Below are 15,070 nucleotides of genomic sequence, written 5' to 3' on the forward strand. Positions count from 1 at the left end.
TCTGCCTCTTGTCCTATTACTCAGCCCCACCAAGAAGAGTCTGGCTCCATCCTCTTGGCACCCTCCCTGTGGATACTGATAGACATTGATGAGGTCCCTTCTCAGTCATCTCTTCTCGAGGCTGAACAGGCCCAGCTCCCTCAGCCTTTCCTCATAAGAGTTCTAGTCCCCCTATCCATCACTGTATCCCTCCACTGGCCTGCTCCAGGAGCTCCATGCCCCTCTTGTACTGAGGATACCAGAACTGGTTACAGCACCCCAGCTGTGCCTCACTAGGGCTCATCAGAGGGGCAGGATCACCTCCCTCGACCTGCTGGCAATGCTTTTCCTGCTCCATTCCAGGACACCATTGACCTTCTTGGCCACCAGGACACACTGCTGGCTCATGGACAGCTTGTTGTCCACCAGGACACCCAAGTCCTTCTCCACAGAGCTGCTTTCCAGCAGCTCAGCTCCCAGCCTGTGCTGGTGCAGGGTTTATTCCTCCCCAGGTGCAGGACCCTGCACATGCCTTCGTTAAAGTTCACTCAGTCCTTCTCTGCCCATCTCTCCAGCCTGCCGAAGTCCTTCCGAAGGTCTGCACAGCCTCTGGGGTGTTGGCCCCTCCTCCCAGCTTTGTGTTGTCAGTGAACCTGCTGAGGAGGCATCTGCCCCTTCACCTGAGTCATTGATGAACAAGGTAAACAGCACTGGGTGCAGTGCTGGACCTTGGGGCACCAGCCCCAACTTGACCATGTGCCTCTGGGTTACAACCCTCTGGGATCTGCCATTCAGCCAGTTCTGAATCCACCTCACTGTCTGCTCATCCAGCCTGCACTTCCCAGCTTTGCCTAGGTGAATGTTGTGAGACAGTGTTAAAACCTTGCTAAAGACAGGAAAAATCCACTGGTCTTCCCTCAGGCATCCAGGTACTGGACATGGTTTACAACACATGGGCTTGCAGATGTCAAGTTTGCCTAGGTATTCTCTAATCCAATCCTCCAAACAAATTTAAAAATAACAAAAACAACCCAAAATTGTGAAAGCAAACTCTTGTATGTAAGGAGAAAATTGCCAGCAAGTCACACTGTGCAAGTTCTCCTTAAATGGAAAACTTGCTTCCTTCTTTGGAAGCCTTTACATTAGCCTTCAAAGGATACAACAAAAGCCTGCTAAGAAATTTTAAGTCAGGAGCATAGAGTCTTGGATGAAACAGGCTGAGACTGATTTTGCTGTCATGAGTTTTTGGCTGAAATTTGTTGGGTTTTTTTCATTATAGCATATTAAGTTTATTAGATTATGAGCAAACTTTATTTTTGCTTCAATGGATCACTTATCTCCTTTTGTCGATTAAGGGTAAGGGCAGGTGTCCTTCCATGAAAGTGAGGGACTGATTGTACCAGCTGTGGTCAAAGTCCTGGAAGGTGATATGTCACCTTCCTCCACAAGCTCTGCCAGGGAGATTCAGTCATTCCCCATAACATCTCTACTACCCTATTCCTTCCAGGGATATGTGCTGTGGACAAATAGGTAGGAGACTAAGATCGAAACAACTTTTTTAAAGGGCACAAATGGTGCTAACTAACAAAATCCTAAGTTAGTTCACCAAGTGGCATTAAACAGTGTAGCACCACTACCTTTCTGGGCCTGCTGTTGTTTAGTTCAATGAAGTGTATTATAGGTATCAAAGAACATTTTTTCCTGCCCTAAGCAGGAGCAGAGGAAGTAATAACTCATCAAAGATTAATTAGTTGGAAGTAAAACACAGACTTATATTCCCTGTCCTATTAATTTTTGTATCTTTTTCAACATTGAAGAGAGTAGATTTACATTTCGTAAAAATTTTTGCTTTGCAGTGCATGAAGTACTGCTTCTCACTTGTTACAGACCTAAGAGAACAGTCTTTGTATTTGTTTGGCTATTTGAAACCTACAGCCTTTGGAATTCAAAAATCATTAAGTTATCATTAAGTAACTCAAACCTATCTGTCAAAATTTTAAAATTCAGTAAAATTTTGACCTGATCCAGATAAGCACTTAAGTGTGAGCTCACTCTGGGAACAGTGATAGTGCCACAAAAATAACCTGCTGAGCAACATGTTTTAGCAGTGCTTCAGAAAAAGGCTCATGTTAACCATGCACGTAAGCACAATTTGAGCCGAGGTCTCCAGAATCAAAATGACTCTCAAATCAGTCTTACAGAAAATGGTCTGCTTGGCTGAAAATCAGTCAAAATACCAGTGATAGATATACAAGAAACTACATTTCAAAAATTTTGTCTTGATGATTGGAAATACTGAAATGAGCACATAAGATCATAAATTAATATGGGTTTTTATAGTACAGCTCACTCAAATGAGCATTTGCTATGTCATAAATGGCAAATCTCATTTTAGAAATGCTTGTCCTCCTTCAGCTTTGTATAAAGCCCTATCCAAGCCCTGTCATGCCTCTTTGCCAAGGAATATCTCAGTCTATACAAGAACTAACAAGAACACAAAAATCTTGTAGCAATATCCTGGCTGGAATCACCTGTTTGCATATACACATAAATCCTGTATCAAAATAGCATAAATCAACAAGCTTGTAGCAACTTTAACCTTAAGCACGCAGTGAACTGAGTTGTAGTAAACCATACTAGGACAGGAAGTCGTTAATTAGTAGAGTTCAAGGTCATATAGCAATAGGTCTGCTTTGAAATTGCAACATTAGGTATCCAAGAGATTGACTAAAACAAAACATGGAGGTGTACTGAATTGTAATTTAGACACAGATGATGATGGTTTCTGTAAGGGCCTGCTCCAGTGATGAGGAAAAAAAAAAACAACCCACCAAACAAACAAACAAAAATCAAGGAAGAAACATCCCCATTGTCTTCAACAGGCTTTGTATCAGATGCCAGTGCACATTTCTTAGCATTCAGACATTAATCCTTCTTTTAAAATACAGATTAAGAAAGAAATTAGCATTTTCCTCCATAATTTTATTGTGTGAGGAATTATGTATAAATAATTAAAATCAGTATTTAAAGAGAAGCTGCCCATTTGCTTGCAGCCAGTGATAAAACCTGACCTTTATGACCTTTCATTCAGTGTTCCCCATGGGCACTAAGCCTAACTGAGTTAGAGTCACAGAGAAAAATCAGGCACTGATAGCACCACTGTATGGAGAAGCAGAGAAGTCAAATTAGAGCATCTCTAAATGCAATCAGCTTTCAGCACCTTTGCAGCCCAGGCCACAAATAACTTGTTTAACTTCACGCAGCAAATTACTGAAACAACTGAGAAGAGACAATCCCAAAATAGACAGGATACAGTGTTCACTGGCGTCACCAGAGGTAAAGGACAGAGGGTTCAAAACACTGGTAAGCAGATGCTGTACTATGTATACTACATTCCCAAAGTTTCTCATAATTCATAAAGCTGAAGCTGAATTAGCAATGATTAAGTGTTACAGAAACTTTCTTTAGTATAAAGAGAAACAAATCTCAGGGCAATCCCAAGTGCAAATACAGGCTGAGTAGAGAATGGATTGAGAGCAGCCCTGGGAGGAAGGACTATGGGATGTTGGTTGACAAGAAGCTAAATATGAGCCAGCCATGTGCACTCACAGCCCAGAAAGCCAAACGTGTCCTGGGCTGCATCCAGAGCAGTGTGGGCAGCAGGGCCAGGGAGGGGATTCTGCCCCTCTGCTCTGCTCTGCTCTGCTCTGCTCTGCTCTGGTGAGACCCCACCTGGAGTGCTGCATCCAGCTCTGGGGCCCCCAGAGAAGACACGGACTCATTGGAGTGGATCCAGAGAAGGGACACAAAGATGATTAGAGAGGTGGAGCATCTGTCCTAAGAAGACAGGCTGAGAGAACTGGGGCTGTCCAGCCTGTAGACAAGGAGGTTTTGGGGAGACCTTATAGCAGCCTTCCAGTACTGAAAGTGGACTTACAGGAGAGCTGGAGAGGTACTTTTAACAAGGACAAGGGGGAATAGTGTTAATCAGCAAGAGGACAGGTTTGGACTGGGTATTAGGCAGAAATTCTTTACTGTGAGGGTGGTGAGGCACTGGAACAGGTTGCCTGGAGAAGCTGTGGATGCCCCATCCCTGAAAGTGTTCAAGGCCAGGTTGGATGGGGCTTTGAGCAACATGATCTAGTGGACGGTGTCCCTGTCCATGGTAGGGGTCTTGGAATTAAATGATCATTGAGGTCCCTTCCAACCCAAGCCATTCTATAAAATAATTCCACAACAGAGATCAAGGCATGCCAGAAAGTGTTTCATAATCTCACATATTCAGGGCAATCTCCATTCTCTGTGGATTTTTAGATCTCTTTCAAATTAACCAAAACACAGTACTTACTCTGCCCACTGTGCTTAATTTTTCTTTCTTTAAATAATCTTGAAGATGGGATTTTTCTTTTAAATCCATTTGAATTACACAATTATTGTAAGTGGTGCTGCTATCACATATGAACTACATTTTTAGACAAGCGTCTGATTCTTAATCATTAATGAATATGGAGCTGTTTGTGAGTCATGGTCCTTCAAAAAGTGAAAAAAGGGCATGTTTCTAAGATTTCATTTCTGAGCAGTAACTGTTCTGTCTCTTCAAGGTGAGAAATTGAAACTTGGAGAGCTGAAGCCAAGGGTGGGAATCTGAGAGCAATTTATTTCGTTTCCACTGTCCCTTCTCTAAAATGGAGACAATGGCACTTCCAAACAAAGTATCAAGAGATTGTGATAATAAGCATATTAGAGACAATTAAATCTCCAGGAAGTCAGTGCATTACCCACTACTATGGAGGTAATAAAGGGACGCGAAGCCTTTTGAAAGGACCAATATACTTGTGAAGATACTTGACCTGCAATTTGTGTAAGTGAAATTATTTTTTAAGTTAAACAACTCATAGCCTATACCTCTCAGCAGACCATATGAACTGAGAAATAAATACCTCCAGGAATCCCATCAACCCACAATGGATTCATGGGTAGAGCTAATGCTAAAATATTACTGTGAAGTCAAGTTGCAAATGTTTCTTTTCAAATAAATTTGGTCAGTTAAATATCTATATTTGGTTGGGGGTAAGGGGGAGATGAGGGAAAGGTTGCAGTGACCAGCTCAGATAATATACTTATGAAGCTATGTCTGGAATTCCTACGTTGGTACCTATGACACTATCAAATTCATTGGAAAGAGTTTATCGCAAAGTTAAATGTCAGCAGCTGCAAGCCTTTAAATGGAACATACTTCAGCTCCTGGGCAATGGCAGCGATCTGTTCCACCCTGTCCTGGTGAGCAGCCAAATCGCTTTCAAAAGCTTCATGTTTCCTTAACATGGCACGGACTTCTGTCAGAGAGGCAGACTCATAATCCTTCTGAAGCAAGGTCTGCTCTTTGCCTGAAAGAGGAAATGAAAATATTACTCATTTTTTAGCAATTTATTTGTCATGAAAATTGTGAATTTAATCAGCTTTTTAGTTGAGGCATGGTGAAAATCATATGTATGAAATTAAATCCCATCCCCACTGAAATCAGCAGAAAATTGTCAGCACATGTTAATTAGAAACATATATTTTTAAAGCTCTCACAGTAATATCCTAGTTTTTACATAGGCTGTTTATACAGTTCTAAAATAGTGAGTATTACATTGCTAGAGAAACTGGCATAAAAATTGTATATTAGCTAAAATCTTTATCTCTAAACTACTGTGATATTTTTTGTAGAATAAACTTAAAAAAACAAAAATCACACTGCTATGCTCAGCTTCACTCTTACTAATGATCTGTTATTATTTTTTATGTTCTATCTTCAATTCATTATTCATTTCAGCACTTAAAAAAATAATAAACCGGAGATGTGTGACTGCCTTTTGTATCAAACACTGAATTTTAGGTGGAAAATGCCAACTTATCTACAAAAGGCTAGAGAAACAAAGATTAAATAGAAACTGAAATAGTACTGTTGAGTAGCTCCCATGTTTGACAACTGAATCTACACAGACAGGCCCTGCAGCTGCACTCACCACATGGCATTTGCAGTTCTGTGAATCCTAGAGCCAGAAGCAACTATTGTTCCACTTGCTGTGTACCAGCTTATGTGAAGTTTTCCCTACACAACAGCTACAACTTGTCACCATGAGTAGTTTATGCTCAGAAAACTGGCTCTCAGGGCTGATAAACGCTGTCGTTTCCCTTCTAGTTTCTGCTTGGCAACCATTTATAGCCTTGCATGCTTCCAGCTACTCTGTTAGGGGATGGACTCTGATTCACTTTCACAGTGTCAAAAGAATCTAGCTGGAAAAAGCCAGAAGCATGGCAGAAATAGGAAGACAGTCATCAGGATGATAGAGCAGACCTATGTTTAATAGTCCCCAACAAAACTGAATGCCACTGTAAGGTCCTACAGGTGTCAGGTAAGGTTAGGTTACCACTAAAAGCCAGAACTTTAAATGGTGTGTAAGCCAAGGTTTGGAGCAAAGCAGACACAAGTCCAGTATCATGTAGTTTATCTGGACTATTCAGAACATCATGATGACCAAATAATAACAAACTCAGAATACTTCTGTTAATAATTTCACACTCAGTCAGTGGTATGACTGCATTCCTGGTTGGATTGCTGGTGTACAATTATGTGGTAATACATTAGCAGTAATGGCCCCTATTCAAATGCAGAATATTCCCATTAAGTTTGACTCACTACCTGAAGTATGATTTTTTACAGTTGCATCTCATTAGCAACATACCAACAAGTTAGAATCGTGACTAGAGTCAACAAAACCTGACATTTTATCTGTTATTATTTTAGATTGTCTGAAATTGTCCAAATTACTTATGAGTGAGTTCGTGACTGGCAAAGACTCAGCACTGACAGTTCAACTTTGAACATTAAAATACTAAAAATGTTAAAAGCCATCTCTCCTCACCATATGCCCACTGTTCATGAGTGGAAGCCTTCTGCCTAAATTTCTCAGCCAAGTGTTCAAGTCTTTCCAGTCGTCGTATTTCATTCAGCAGCCACTCCTCATAGCCTTTCTCAGCTTGCTCAAGTCTCTGCCAAGCACCGGCAATATCCTGTGAGGAGCACACATGGGAGAGATGGATGAAATTATAATCTCTTTTTATCTAAATTTACAGATTTTTGATTAATTCATAATTTGGCTTCAAAAAGAGAAGTTTTTATGTTAAGATTTTGTAAAATCACAGAATCATAGAAAATGTTGTCAGGCAGTTGTGTTTTAGTGCAGACACCTGCTCCTCATAGTGTGTTGTATTCAGGTGGGTTCATGAAAGGAGCCCCTATATAAATGGTTTCCAAGCATGGCTACAGGTCCAGTGTCTTCACAATATATTGCTTTTACCTGCCATTTTACAATTTGTGTGCTCTTTTATATCTCTGTTATCAAAATGAAACTGCTTTACTTTCACAAGTTAGGTAGCAAGGTAATTAGTATCAGGAGGATTTGGTGCATATTTTACCTCGAACACAAATTCATTTCATCTTCTGTGGTACACAAAGTTCTGTGAGCTTCCTCACAAACTCAAAGACATGAGTGGGAAGCCGAAGTAACAGAGCCTTTATTTTCTGCATACAGGGAGTGAACAATAACCCTTTTCAGGTAGAGCATCTTTTTTTTTGTTTGTTTATGAAAAAACACAATGATAGCACAGAGTACAGAAACAGGTTTCCTGTACTCCACAGGAAATGTTTTGACCCACAGTCAAGTTCACAGTACTTATCAACAGATGAGAATTCTTGGTAAAGACTATTCTTATCTTCATAGACATAAGAGAAAAAGCAGAATAGAAAAATACAGAAACGTGTATTGAGCAAAGTCTGTCTGATGACTAAAATGTCAGTGAAACCACTGAGTTTTGCTTTAATAAGCAATCATTGGCTCAATGATACATGAGTATTGATAACACTCCCAAAGGAAGCTCTATCATCTCCAGATAATTTGCTTTTTGGAAAATCTTCAAACAGGCAGAAGCATATTATAATATATAATAATAGGCTTATTAGAAAGCAAGATTCTGGAACAAAAGGAAATGTGTAAAAGGAGTTTGGTATTGAAAAAGTACAACAAATATGTTTCTGAGAAGTGACTTAGAATGGCCTTTCAATCCTTTACACTACCATTTTTGGGAGGTCATTGATAAAGCAAACAGAATATTGATGCCGCCTTTACTTACTGAAACCATTTTCCCCTCTGATGGCATGAAAGCTGGCCGATTGCTGATTCTCAGTTTTGTCTGCAGGGTGTTGAAATTGATCTCCAGCTGACATTTCTCCTGGACTTTCGGAGGTTTGTGTTTGCGGCGGTAGTCCCGGAAATCCTCTAATTTCTTCTGCATAGCCTGCATTGTTTTTTCAGGGGTCCTGTTTTCCAGCCAAGGAATTGTCCGGCGAATCCATTCTAAAAGCTTTCAAACCAACATAAACAAGTCAAAGGCAATGGAAAAAAAACAACAACAGAAAGATCATATTGAACACACAAATCCTAATTAAGTTTGTTCCATTTTAATATTATTGACTTCAATTGGTACTGATGCCTTAATGGTGAGTAAGCACAAGATATTCAAAGCTAAACAATACTTTTATATCATATTGCTTTATACAAACAGCAAATTTGCCCAGATATTCCAGGCATTTCTAGAAATAACCTGATTTTCAGAAAGATTAACACACATCTAAGGTGTCTCTAATTACTCAAAATCTGAGTTACCCAGTATCATCTGCCACTTTCTTGGTGTTTCAGGTAGTAATAGTTATGGGACAGACATAGCTCGGGAGAGAAACCAGCCTCAGGTCATATAAAAAGCCTTCACTCAGAAGGCCATTAGTGCAAATTTAGATACAGAAAGCAGTGGAGTGATCTCAGTAGGCTTGTGCAGGTTAAGCAGTAAGAGATAAGAGAGCTCTCATTCAAACACTATACATCCGTAGTCCTGCTCAGCAGATTTGCCTTCAAACAAGAAAGAACAGGAGGAGGACATTCATCTGTACATTCATCTGCTGTCCTTGCTCACAGGTGACTTGTGAACAACCTGACAGACCCTCTCCAGGTGTGCTTTGCAGTACACAGAGCCAAGGAGCTTGCTTGATCTGGTATGTTCCACATGTGGTCGAGGATAGCTGTCTTTGAAAAGAGACAGGAATCTTGGTCTTGGGGCAGACAGATGACAATCCCCAAGACACCCTTTAGGATACATTAACAAGCCTGATTGGTTTGCTGAAGGTCACACAGGAAGTCTGTGGCAAAGGAGTCACCTGAAACTCGTTATCTTGTGCAACTGGGCTTTGTAACCTGCCACTGTGAGATTTACCCTTTTCAGTGTTTCCACTTTTCTGTCTTGAAGAGAGTGCACGAATCTTTCAGCTTTCAATATTTCACAAACATTGTTGTCACCACATTACAGATAAAGCATCCTTACCTCACTTGCTAGTCTCTCATACTCTTCCATCAACCTCTCATTTTCCTGATTCACAGCAAGCACCTTACAGATCCGGTTAGCTGCAGTCTCAGCCTGTAACACACAGCAAATAAACAGGACATATTCATAAACATATTCTGAGAAAAGTATAGGCTTGGAGAAAGAGAATGTGGCTGCTGCAAATAAAAGATCACATTCTTTTACAGTTAGTGATTTATGCTCCTAGGTTACTCAGATACTCCTTTTTCCTCCTTCTGCAGCCATAGATTCCAATGGTTGAATGAGGCACAGATCAGCACAGAGGTCCCCTTGTTTTACAATGAAGCCTTACTATAGTGTTGTTTGATAGATCTTTTCATTTTAAAGACAACTTAAGCCATTCTCAGAAGATATCCTATTAGGTTATTTTTTTAAGTCGCATCCAAAAAATATTAGACTTGTTAGCCACACTGGAAAGCCACCACAAGTGATGCAGGAGTCTCAGATCACCCTGTATCTGCATATCATATGTATATATACCCTTGAGAATAACTGCAGCTCAACCACTGATGGCAGATCTTTTCATGCCTCCTCACAAATTTACATGTGAAGGCTCTGGGTTGCTCTGCTGTATTTAGAATTTACTAGTTTGATACCACCAGAGCAATACTTTCATACAAATATGACTCTGGAATATATCTAATCAAATAAATATCCATCTAGACTCCTGTGTTACAGAGTATTTGGAACTCCCCTTTTGCATGAATAGCAAAACCTTCATACCCAGGAATGAGAGAGCACAACAGTGTAGTTGTGCTGTGGTAAGGCATAGGCAACCTAGCAGATAGGAAGGAAATTCAGTCCTGAGGATGAAGGGAAAATATTAACTACTTTAAAGGTTGTTTTTGTTGTTGCTTTTGTTGCTTTGTGATTTTTATTTTTTTTTTTTTGCATCCTAAATTGGGTTATGTCCATTTGTAGGCTAGAAATGTATGAAGCAGAAGAGGAGGAAATGCCACATTTATAAGTGAAAATACCACTGATGACAGGTCTCCTGCTGATGTTCATGCCTTTTATACTAGTACTTTCATCCACAAATAATCCTGTTGGTTCAGTGGGAACCAGGCACAAATACTGTGTTGGATGTCTTCTGCGCCCTCCTACGTCTTCAGGCATCTTAGCCCTACCCTAAATTACTACTCAGCACGAGTAAGTCTCAGTCTCCAATAAGACATTGCAGCAACAAGCAACAGCTCCACTAAATAATATCTTCAAATCAGTTTTTTTTTCTGAAACAGTCCTTCAAGTTACCAAATAAAGACCCAAAATTAGAAACAGAATGTCTGTTTGAATTAAAGAGGTTAACTTGTTACACAACATTTAACTAAAACACAATTGAGAGTTGGTTAAAAACAAATATTAGTGCTCAAATAATACTTGCAAATGTTAATTAAAACCACATAGTACTAAATTAGTTGCAGGTTTTGTTTAAATAAACTGGTGGAAATGTGAAACAACCAATCAAAAACACAGCAACCTGAAGGGACACTCAATTAATACCTGCTCTGCTCCAGCAAAAGCATGGTAGAAGCAGGACACATATGTCATGATAGCTCTCTCATCAGGTTTGGGAGTGTTCACAATATCTACAAGAGGGGGGAGAAATTCAAATAAAACAAGAAAAAAAGGAATCGAGGAGTAGAAAATAGGATTAATAAATAAATGCATAACTTCATGTCCTTCTTGCTGTTATCTTGTCCATAGCTCTATATTCAAGAAACTCTACAAAGCTGTAATAAATTTATTGTTAGATTGAGGGGTGCTGACAGAATAAAAAGTACACTAAAAATTCAGTATAAGCTCATACAAAGAGGAGGATTTTTTCTTTTTTTTTTAATAAGCTTGTTACAGCAGTACTGTCATAGAGGGAGTAACCTAATTTTACCAGGACAGTCTGCTTAAGAACTGGCACACATATGTCTGGTGACTTAAATTCTGTGGGTTTTGACTAAGAAAAAGGAAAGGAAGACTCCATTTCAGTCTGGGGAGATGTTCTCTGTAAGTTGCACATGGATTTAGCTATTAATCTTAGCATTATATATCAGTATTTTTATATTACCAGTACCTGAAGTATGCCCAATTCCAAATCACCTTACTTTTTAGAATTTTCCTTCTTTTTTTAGGACATGATTCCAGAACTTATCTGAGATGTCTATATATGTTTCTGTTTTGCATAGGGGCATCATTTAACGTTGCTGTTTGTACTTACCATTAAGCATTTAACATTTTAAAAACAATCCTGAAAGCATAAGAGAAGGGTTTATTTTCCGAGCATGTTATGATGATTTTGACATCTGCAGCAGAAATAATATCCAGCAGAGAGAAGAAAGATGGCATTCTACTATTGTTTTCACTCTGAGCTTATTTTTATCTTACATTTTTAATGGTGCTTCAAATGAATGCACACAGATTCATTTAAAGGGAATATCATCCTCTCCCATTCAGTAACCAGCTGTCAAAAACCTACTGGATATTATTAGTAAATATGCAGAAAGATGAGACAGGAAGGTTTGTTTCTATGAAACAAATGGATAGACTACTACTGGCTCTACCAAAACAGCAGCTCACAGAGAAAAGAGGCAACAGGAAATGAGCTCAGCTCTAAGATGCTGTTCTAGTAACTAGTGAGGAAAAGATCAGAAAAGGAAAAATTGCTGAAAAAAACAAGACAGAAGGTGAAGGATGAGATCTGATCCATCTACAGTCTCACCTTCTGAGCACCAGCAAATGCATGGTAGTAACAGGAAACATAAGTCATAATGGCTCTTTCATCAGGTCTGGCAGTGTTTACTACATCTGTGTGGAGAGAAGAGGGTTAACTGCTCAGAAATTCTCACAAGGTACTTTCATCTGATTATGCTAATGGTGTCACCTCAGTGCTGTAAGGATTCCAAATAAATACGCAATTATTCAGGTTGCATCTGTTTACTCATATGAGTGCAAAGCCACCTAAGATTCAGGAATCAGCAAACACAGAAGATACAACTCTCCCTGAAATGGCAAAACATCTGAAGGCTGAGACTCTACAGAAGGGTATTGCTGCCTTCTGGGTTGTGGAAACTTCCAAGCAGATGGCATGGCTGGCAGATCTACTGGGTTCAGCTTCACTGCCACTCCAAAGCAACTTCATCTGAATCACTGCAATTACTGCAGAGCTAAACACAGCCTCTGACAGTCACAAACCAGAACTGCACTCAGTGTGTATCAGCACAGGGTCCCTGTGGCTGACAGGGTACTGGCATATACTGGAAACCTGTACAGCTCCTGTAGTCCAGAAGTACATTTTGTGCTAAGAAAATTTGGATAGTAGCAGCTCTGCAATCCTTGTGCCAGCCCATCTTTTAGTTAATAGCATAAATCACAGGAAGTTTTGGCTTGGCTGCCAAATAGCTTTGTCCCTATCATGGCCTGAGAGTGAAAATATAAAGTGAGTGCAATCAAGGTATGCATCCATGGGTAAAAAATGGACCTTTTAAATACTTAACAGAGAAAGGCAGGAAGAGGTGTTTTTACAGCAGCTATGGCGGAGTAATGAACTACTCTAGTGTAAGCTGCATGGAATCCTGTCAATGTAAGGAGTGGGAAGATACTGACTTGAAAAGACCCTGGAATAAGGTGAAAAATTTTCATGTTAACAGTGAGATTTCTAGGTTCAGGACCAGTATATTTACAGATTTTGCAACTACTTTATGCAGCTGTGAACAAAATTTTGCAGAGCTTCCATGGAGAATGCAGTGGAAGTAAAGACGATAAAAAGTGACCATGAATACTTAAAGGATATTAGAAAGAATATAATTTCATTACCTCCTCCCCTGCTAAGAGGAGAATAGTAAGATAAGGAATAGAATGTGCAGAACATTTGGTGAGGAAAACAGAAGGTTTCTTACATGGACTATGAAGAGAAGAGGAAAAACATGTAGAGAGGTGCTCAATGGCAAGGGGACAGCACTTCTCTGTTTATGCCTTGCACAGTATTTCGGAGCAAAATAATTAAGTGGTGCTTGAAAGGGGAATTGCAGCTCAAAAGATGAAAACAATCTGTTTTAAAGCATGAAAGTGAAAATTTCACGTGAAGCTTTCAGGGAACTCCCTTCAAAAGAAGCAGGTGTATTCAGTTTGAGTGCAATGGATAATTCCCATGTTATCACTGCTCTACTGACAAGCCACCAGAACTGAGTCACCATTCTTGGGTAAGAATGCTTTGAACTAATGTAGGTGAATTCCAGTAGTTTGGCAGCATTTTCTGCCCAGAGTATGGAAGTTTGGTTATCTTGAAGAAATTTAGGAAGCTCTCAAGATAATTGGTGACATGTGAATTATTTTTAAAAATTATCACTGCAAAAAATTTACCACTTTTAAAAAAAAATAAACAAAAAAAATGTTTCCCTCAACCTAGCTGTCATTCAGAGGAGGCTAGGCATGTTTTTTTATATTTTGAAAGTTTTGAAAGTACTTCTACTATTTCTATTTTTGGCCCCTCCCTTAAACATTTAAAAAACTGAATATGTTTTAAGTTGCTAACCGTTATTAAATTTTAATTATTAAAAGGATTAACTTTTGCTCCTGCATTTTACCTCAACACAGTTGGGCCGTGTGCTGAGGTTAGGGTCCAAGGTACTATAATAAATGTAAACATTAATAGACAATAAGTAAAAAAGCAAAAAGTGAGTAAAATTATCCAATGCATGCGGGAAAGCAATGAAAATATTTTTTGAAAATTAAGCGGGTTGCTACATTATAATTCATGTGGAAGGAAGACTGAAAATCTGCTTTGGAAAAAAAAATAAAAAAAGGAAATTTACTATGTCCTGTTACAAGCAACACAAACTTCAGTAAGGTATAACCCTCACCTTCTGCATCCAGCATCTTTGGGATATCCAAATGCTTTTCAGCAATTTCCATGGCAAGGTTGATATTCCCTATGGGGTCATCCTGCATTAAAGAAAAAAATACAATGAGTCAAAGACAGAAGTTTTTCTTTGAAGCAAGACTAGAGTAGTTACACTAAAATTTAGCTTCTGTTTTTCCAAACTGTAAACTGGAGTCACAACTATTGCTCTTCAAAAAACAGAGTCTAGGTATATGAACTTTTAATCCAACTGCTGCTATGTTTTCAAAAGAAAACTTTAATAAGCTGTTATCTACCACTAGAACTCTGCTGGAAATGCATTCTGGAGGTGAACACAGATAACAGTGTACACTCAGTTCTGAGCTAATTCTGAATGAAGGACAGCAGCAATACAGACACTAAATGCCACTGGACCAGCAGGCAAAGTGAGATCTTTCAACACAGATTAGCCCTGCCTGTTTTATACCCACTATACAGTACATCACAGTTACATGACTTCCACCTAGTTCTTGGCTGGTTAGGTGCATGCATGACAAGAAGCAAGCAAAAACAATTGCTCTTCAGAAGGAGCGAAACTTGCCAGTTTGGACTTGGAAATAAAATCGTGTAAAGCCTCTATAAATGGAATTTTAGGGCTGTGGAAATTCAAGCACTTCCTCTGGTTTTGAGATTTTGGTTTTTGAAGGAAAGAAAAAGGAAGCAGTGAGCACAGTTCAGATAGAGAGCAGATTTAGTGTCTTTTTTGTCATTACAGACAGCTGTTGCTGACAATGAAAGAGTGTG

General features: G+C 39.3%; 1 protein-coding gene across 14 annotated transcripts in view; it reads right to left on the reverse strand.

The window, feature by feature from the left end:
* The window catches only part of ACTN2 (actinin alpha 2), a 68,172-nt gene that overhangs the window by 16,111 nt on the left and 36,991 nt on the right, over positions 1-15,070 (reverse strand). For 10 of the 14 annotated variants that reach the window (XM_062488992.1, XM_062488987.1, XM_062488997.1 and 7 more), the window contains exons 7-12: positions 14,289-14,370; positions 12,149-12,234; positions 9,400-9,492; positions 8,158-8,388; positions 6,891-7,038; positions 5,216-5,366 (exon numbers count right to left, since the gene is read on the reverse strand). In XM_062488992.1, the coding sequence (XP_062344976.1) occupies positions 5,216-5,366; positions 6,891-7,038; positions 8,158-8,388; positions 9,400-9,492; positions 12,149-12,234; positions 14,289-14,370 (791 nt within the window). Of the gene's footprint in view, positions 1-5,215; positions 5,391-6,890; positions 7,039-8,157; positions 8,389-9,399; positions 9,493-10,938; positions 11,025-12,148; positions 12,235-14,288; positions 14,371-15,070 lie in introns of all 14 variants that reach the window. The other 4 variants (XM_062488989.1, XM_062488988.1, XM_062488985.1 and 1 more) reach the window with 2 other exon arrangements.

Source organism: Cinclus cinclus, chromosome 3 (genome assembly GCF_963662255.1).
Source record: "Cinclus cinclus chromosome 3, bCinCin1.1, whole genome shotgun sequence".
Taxonomy (NCBI): Eukaryota; Metazoa; Chordata; class Aves; order Passeriformes; family Cinclidae; genus Cinclus; species Cinclus cinclus.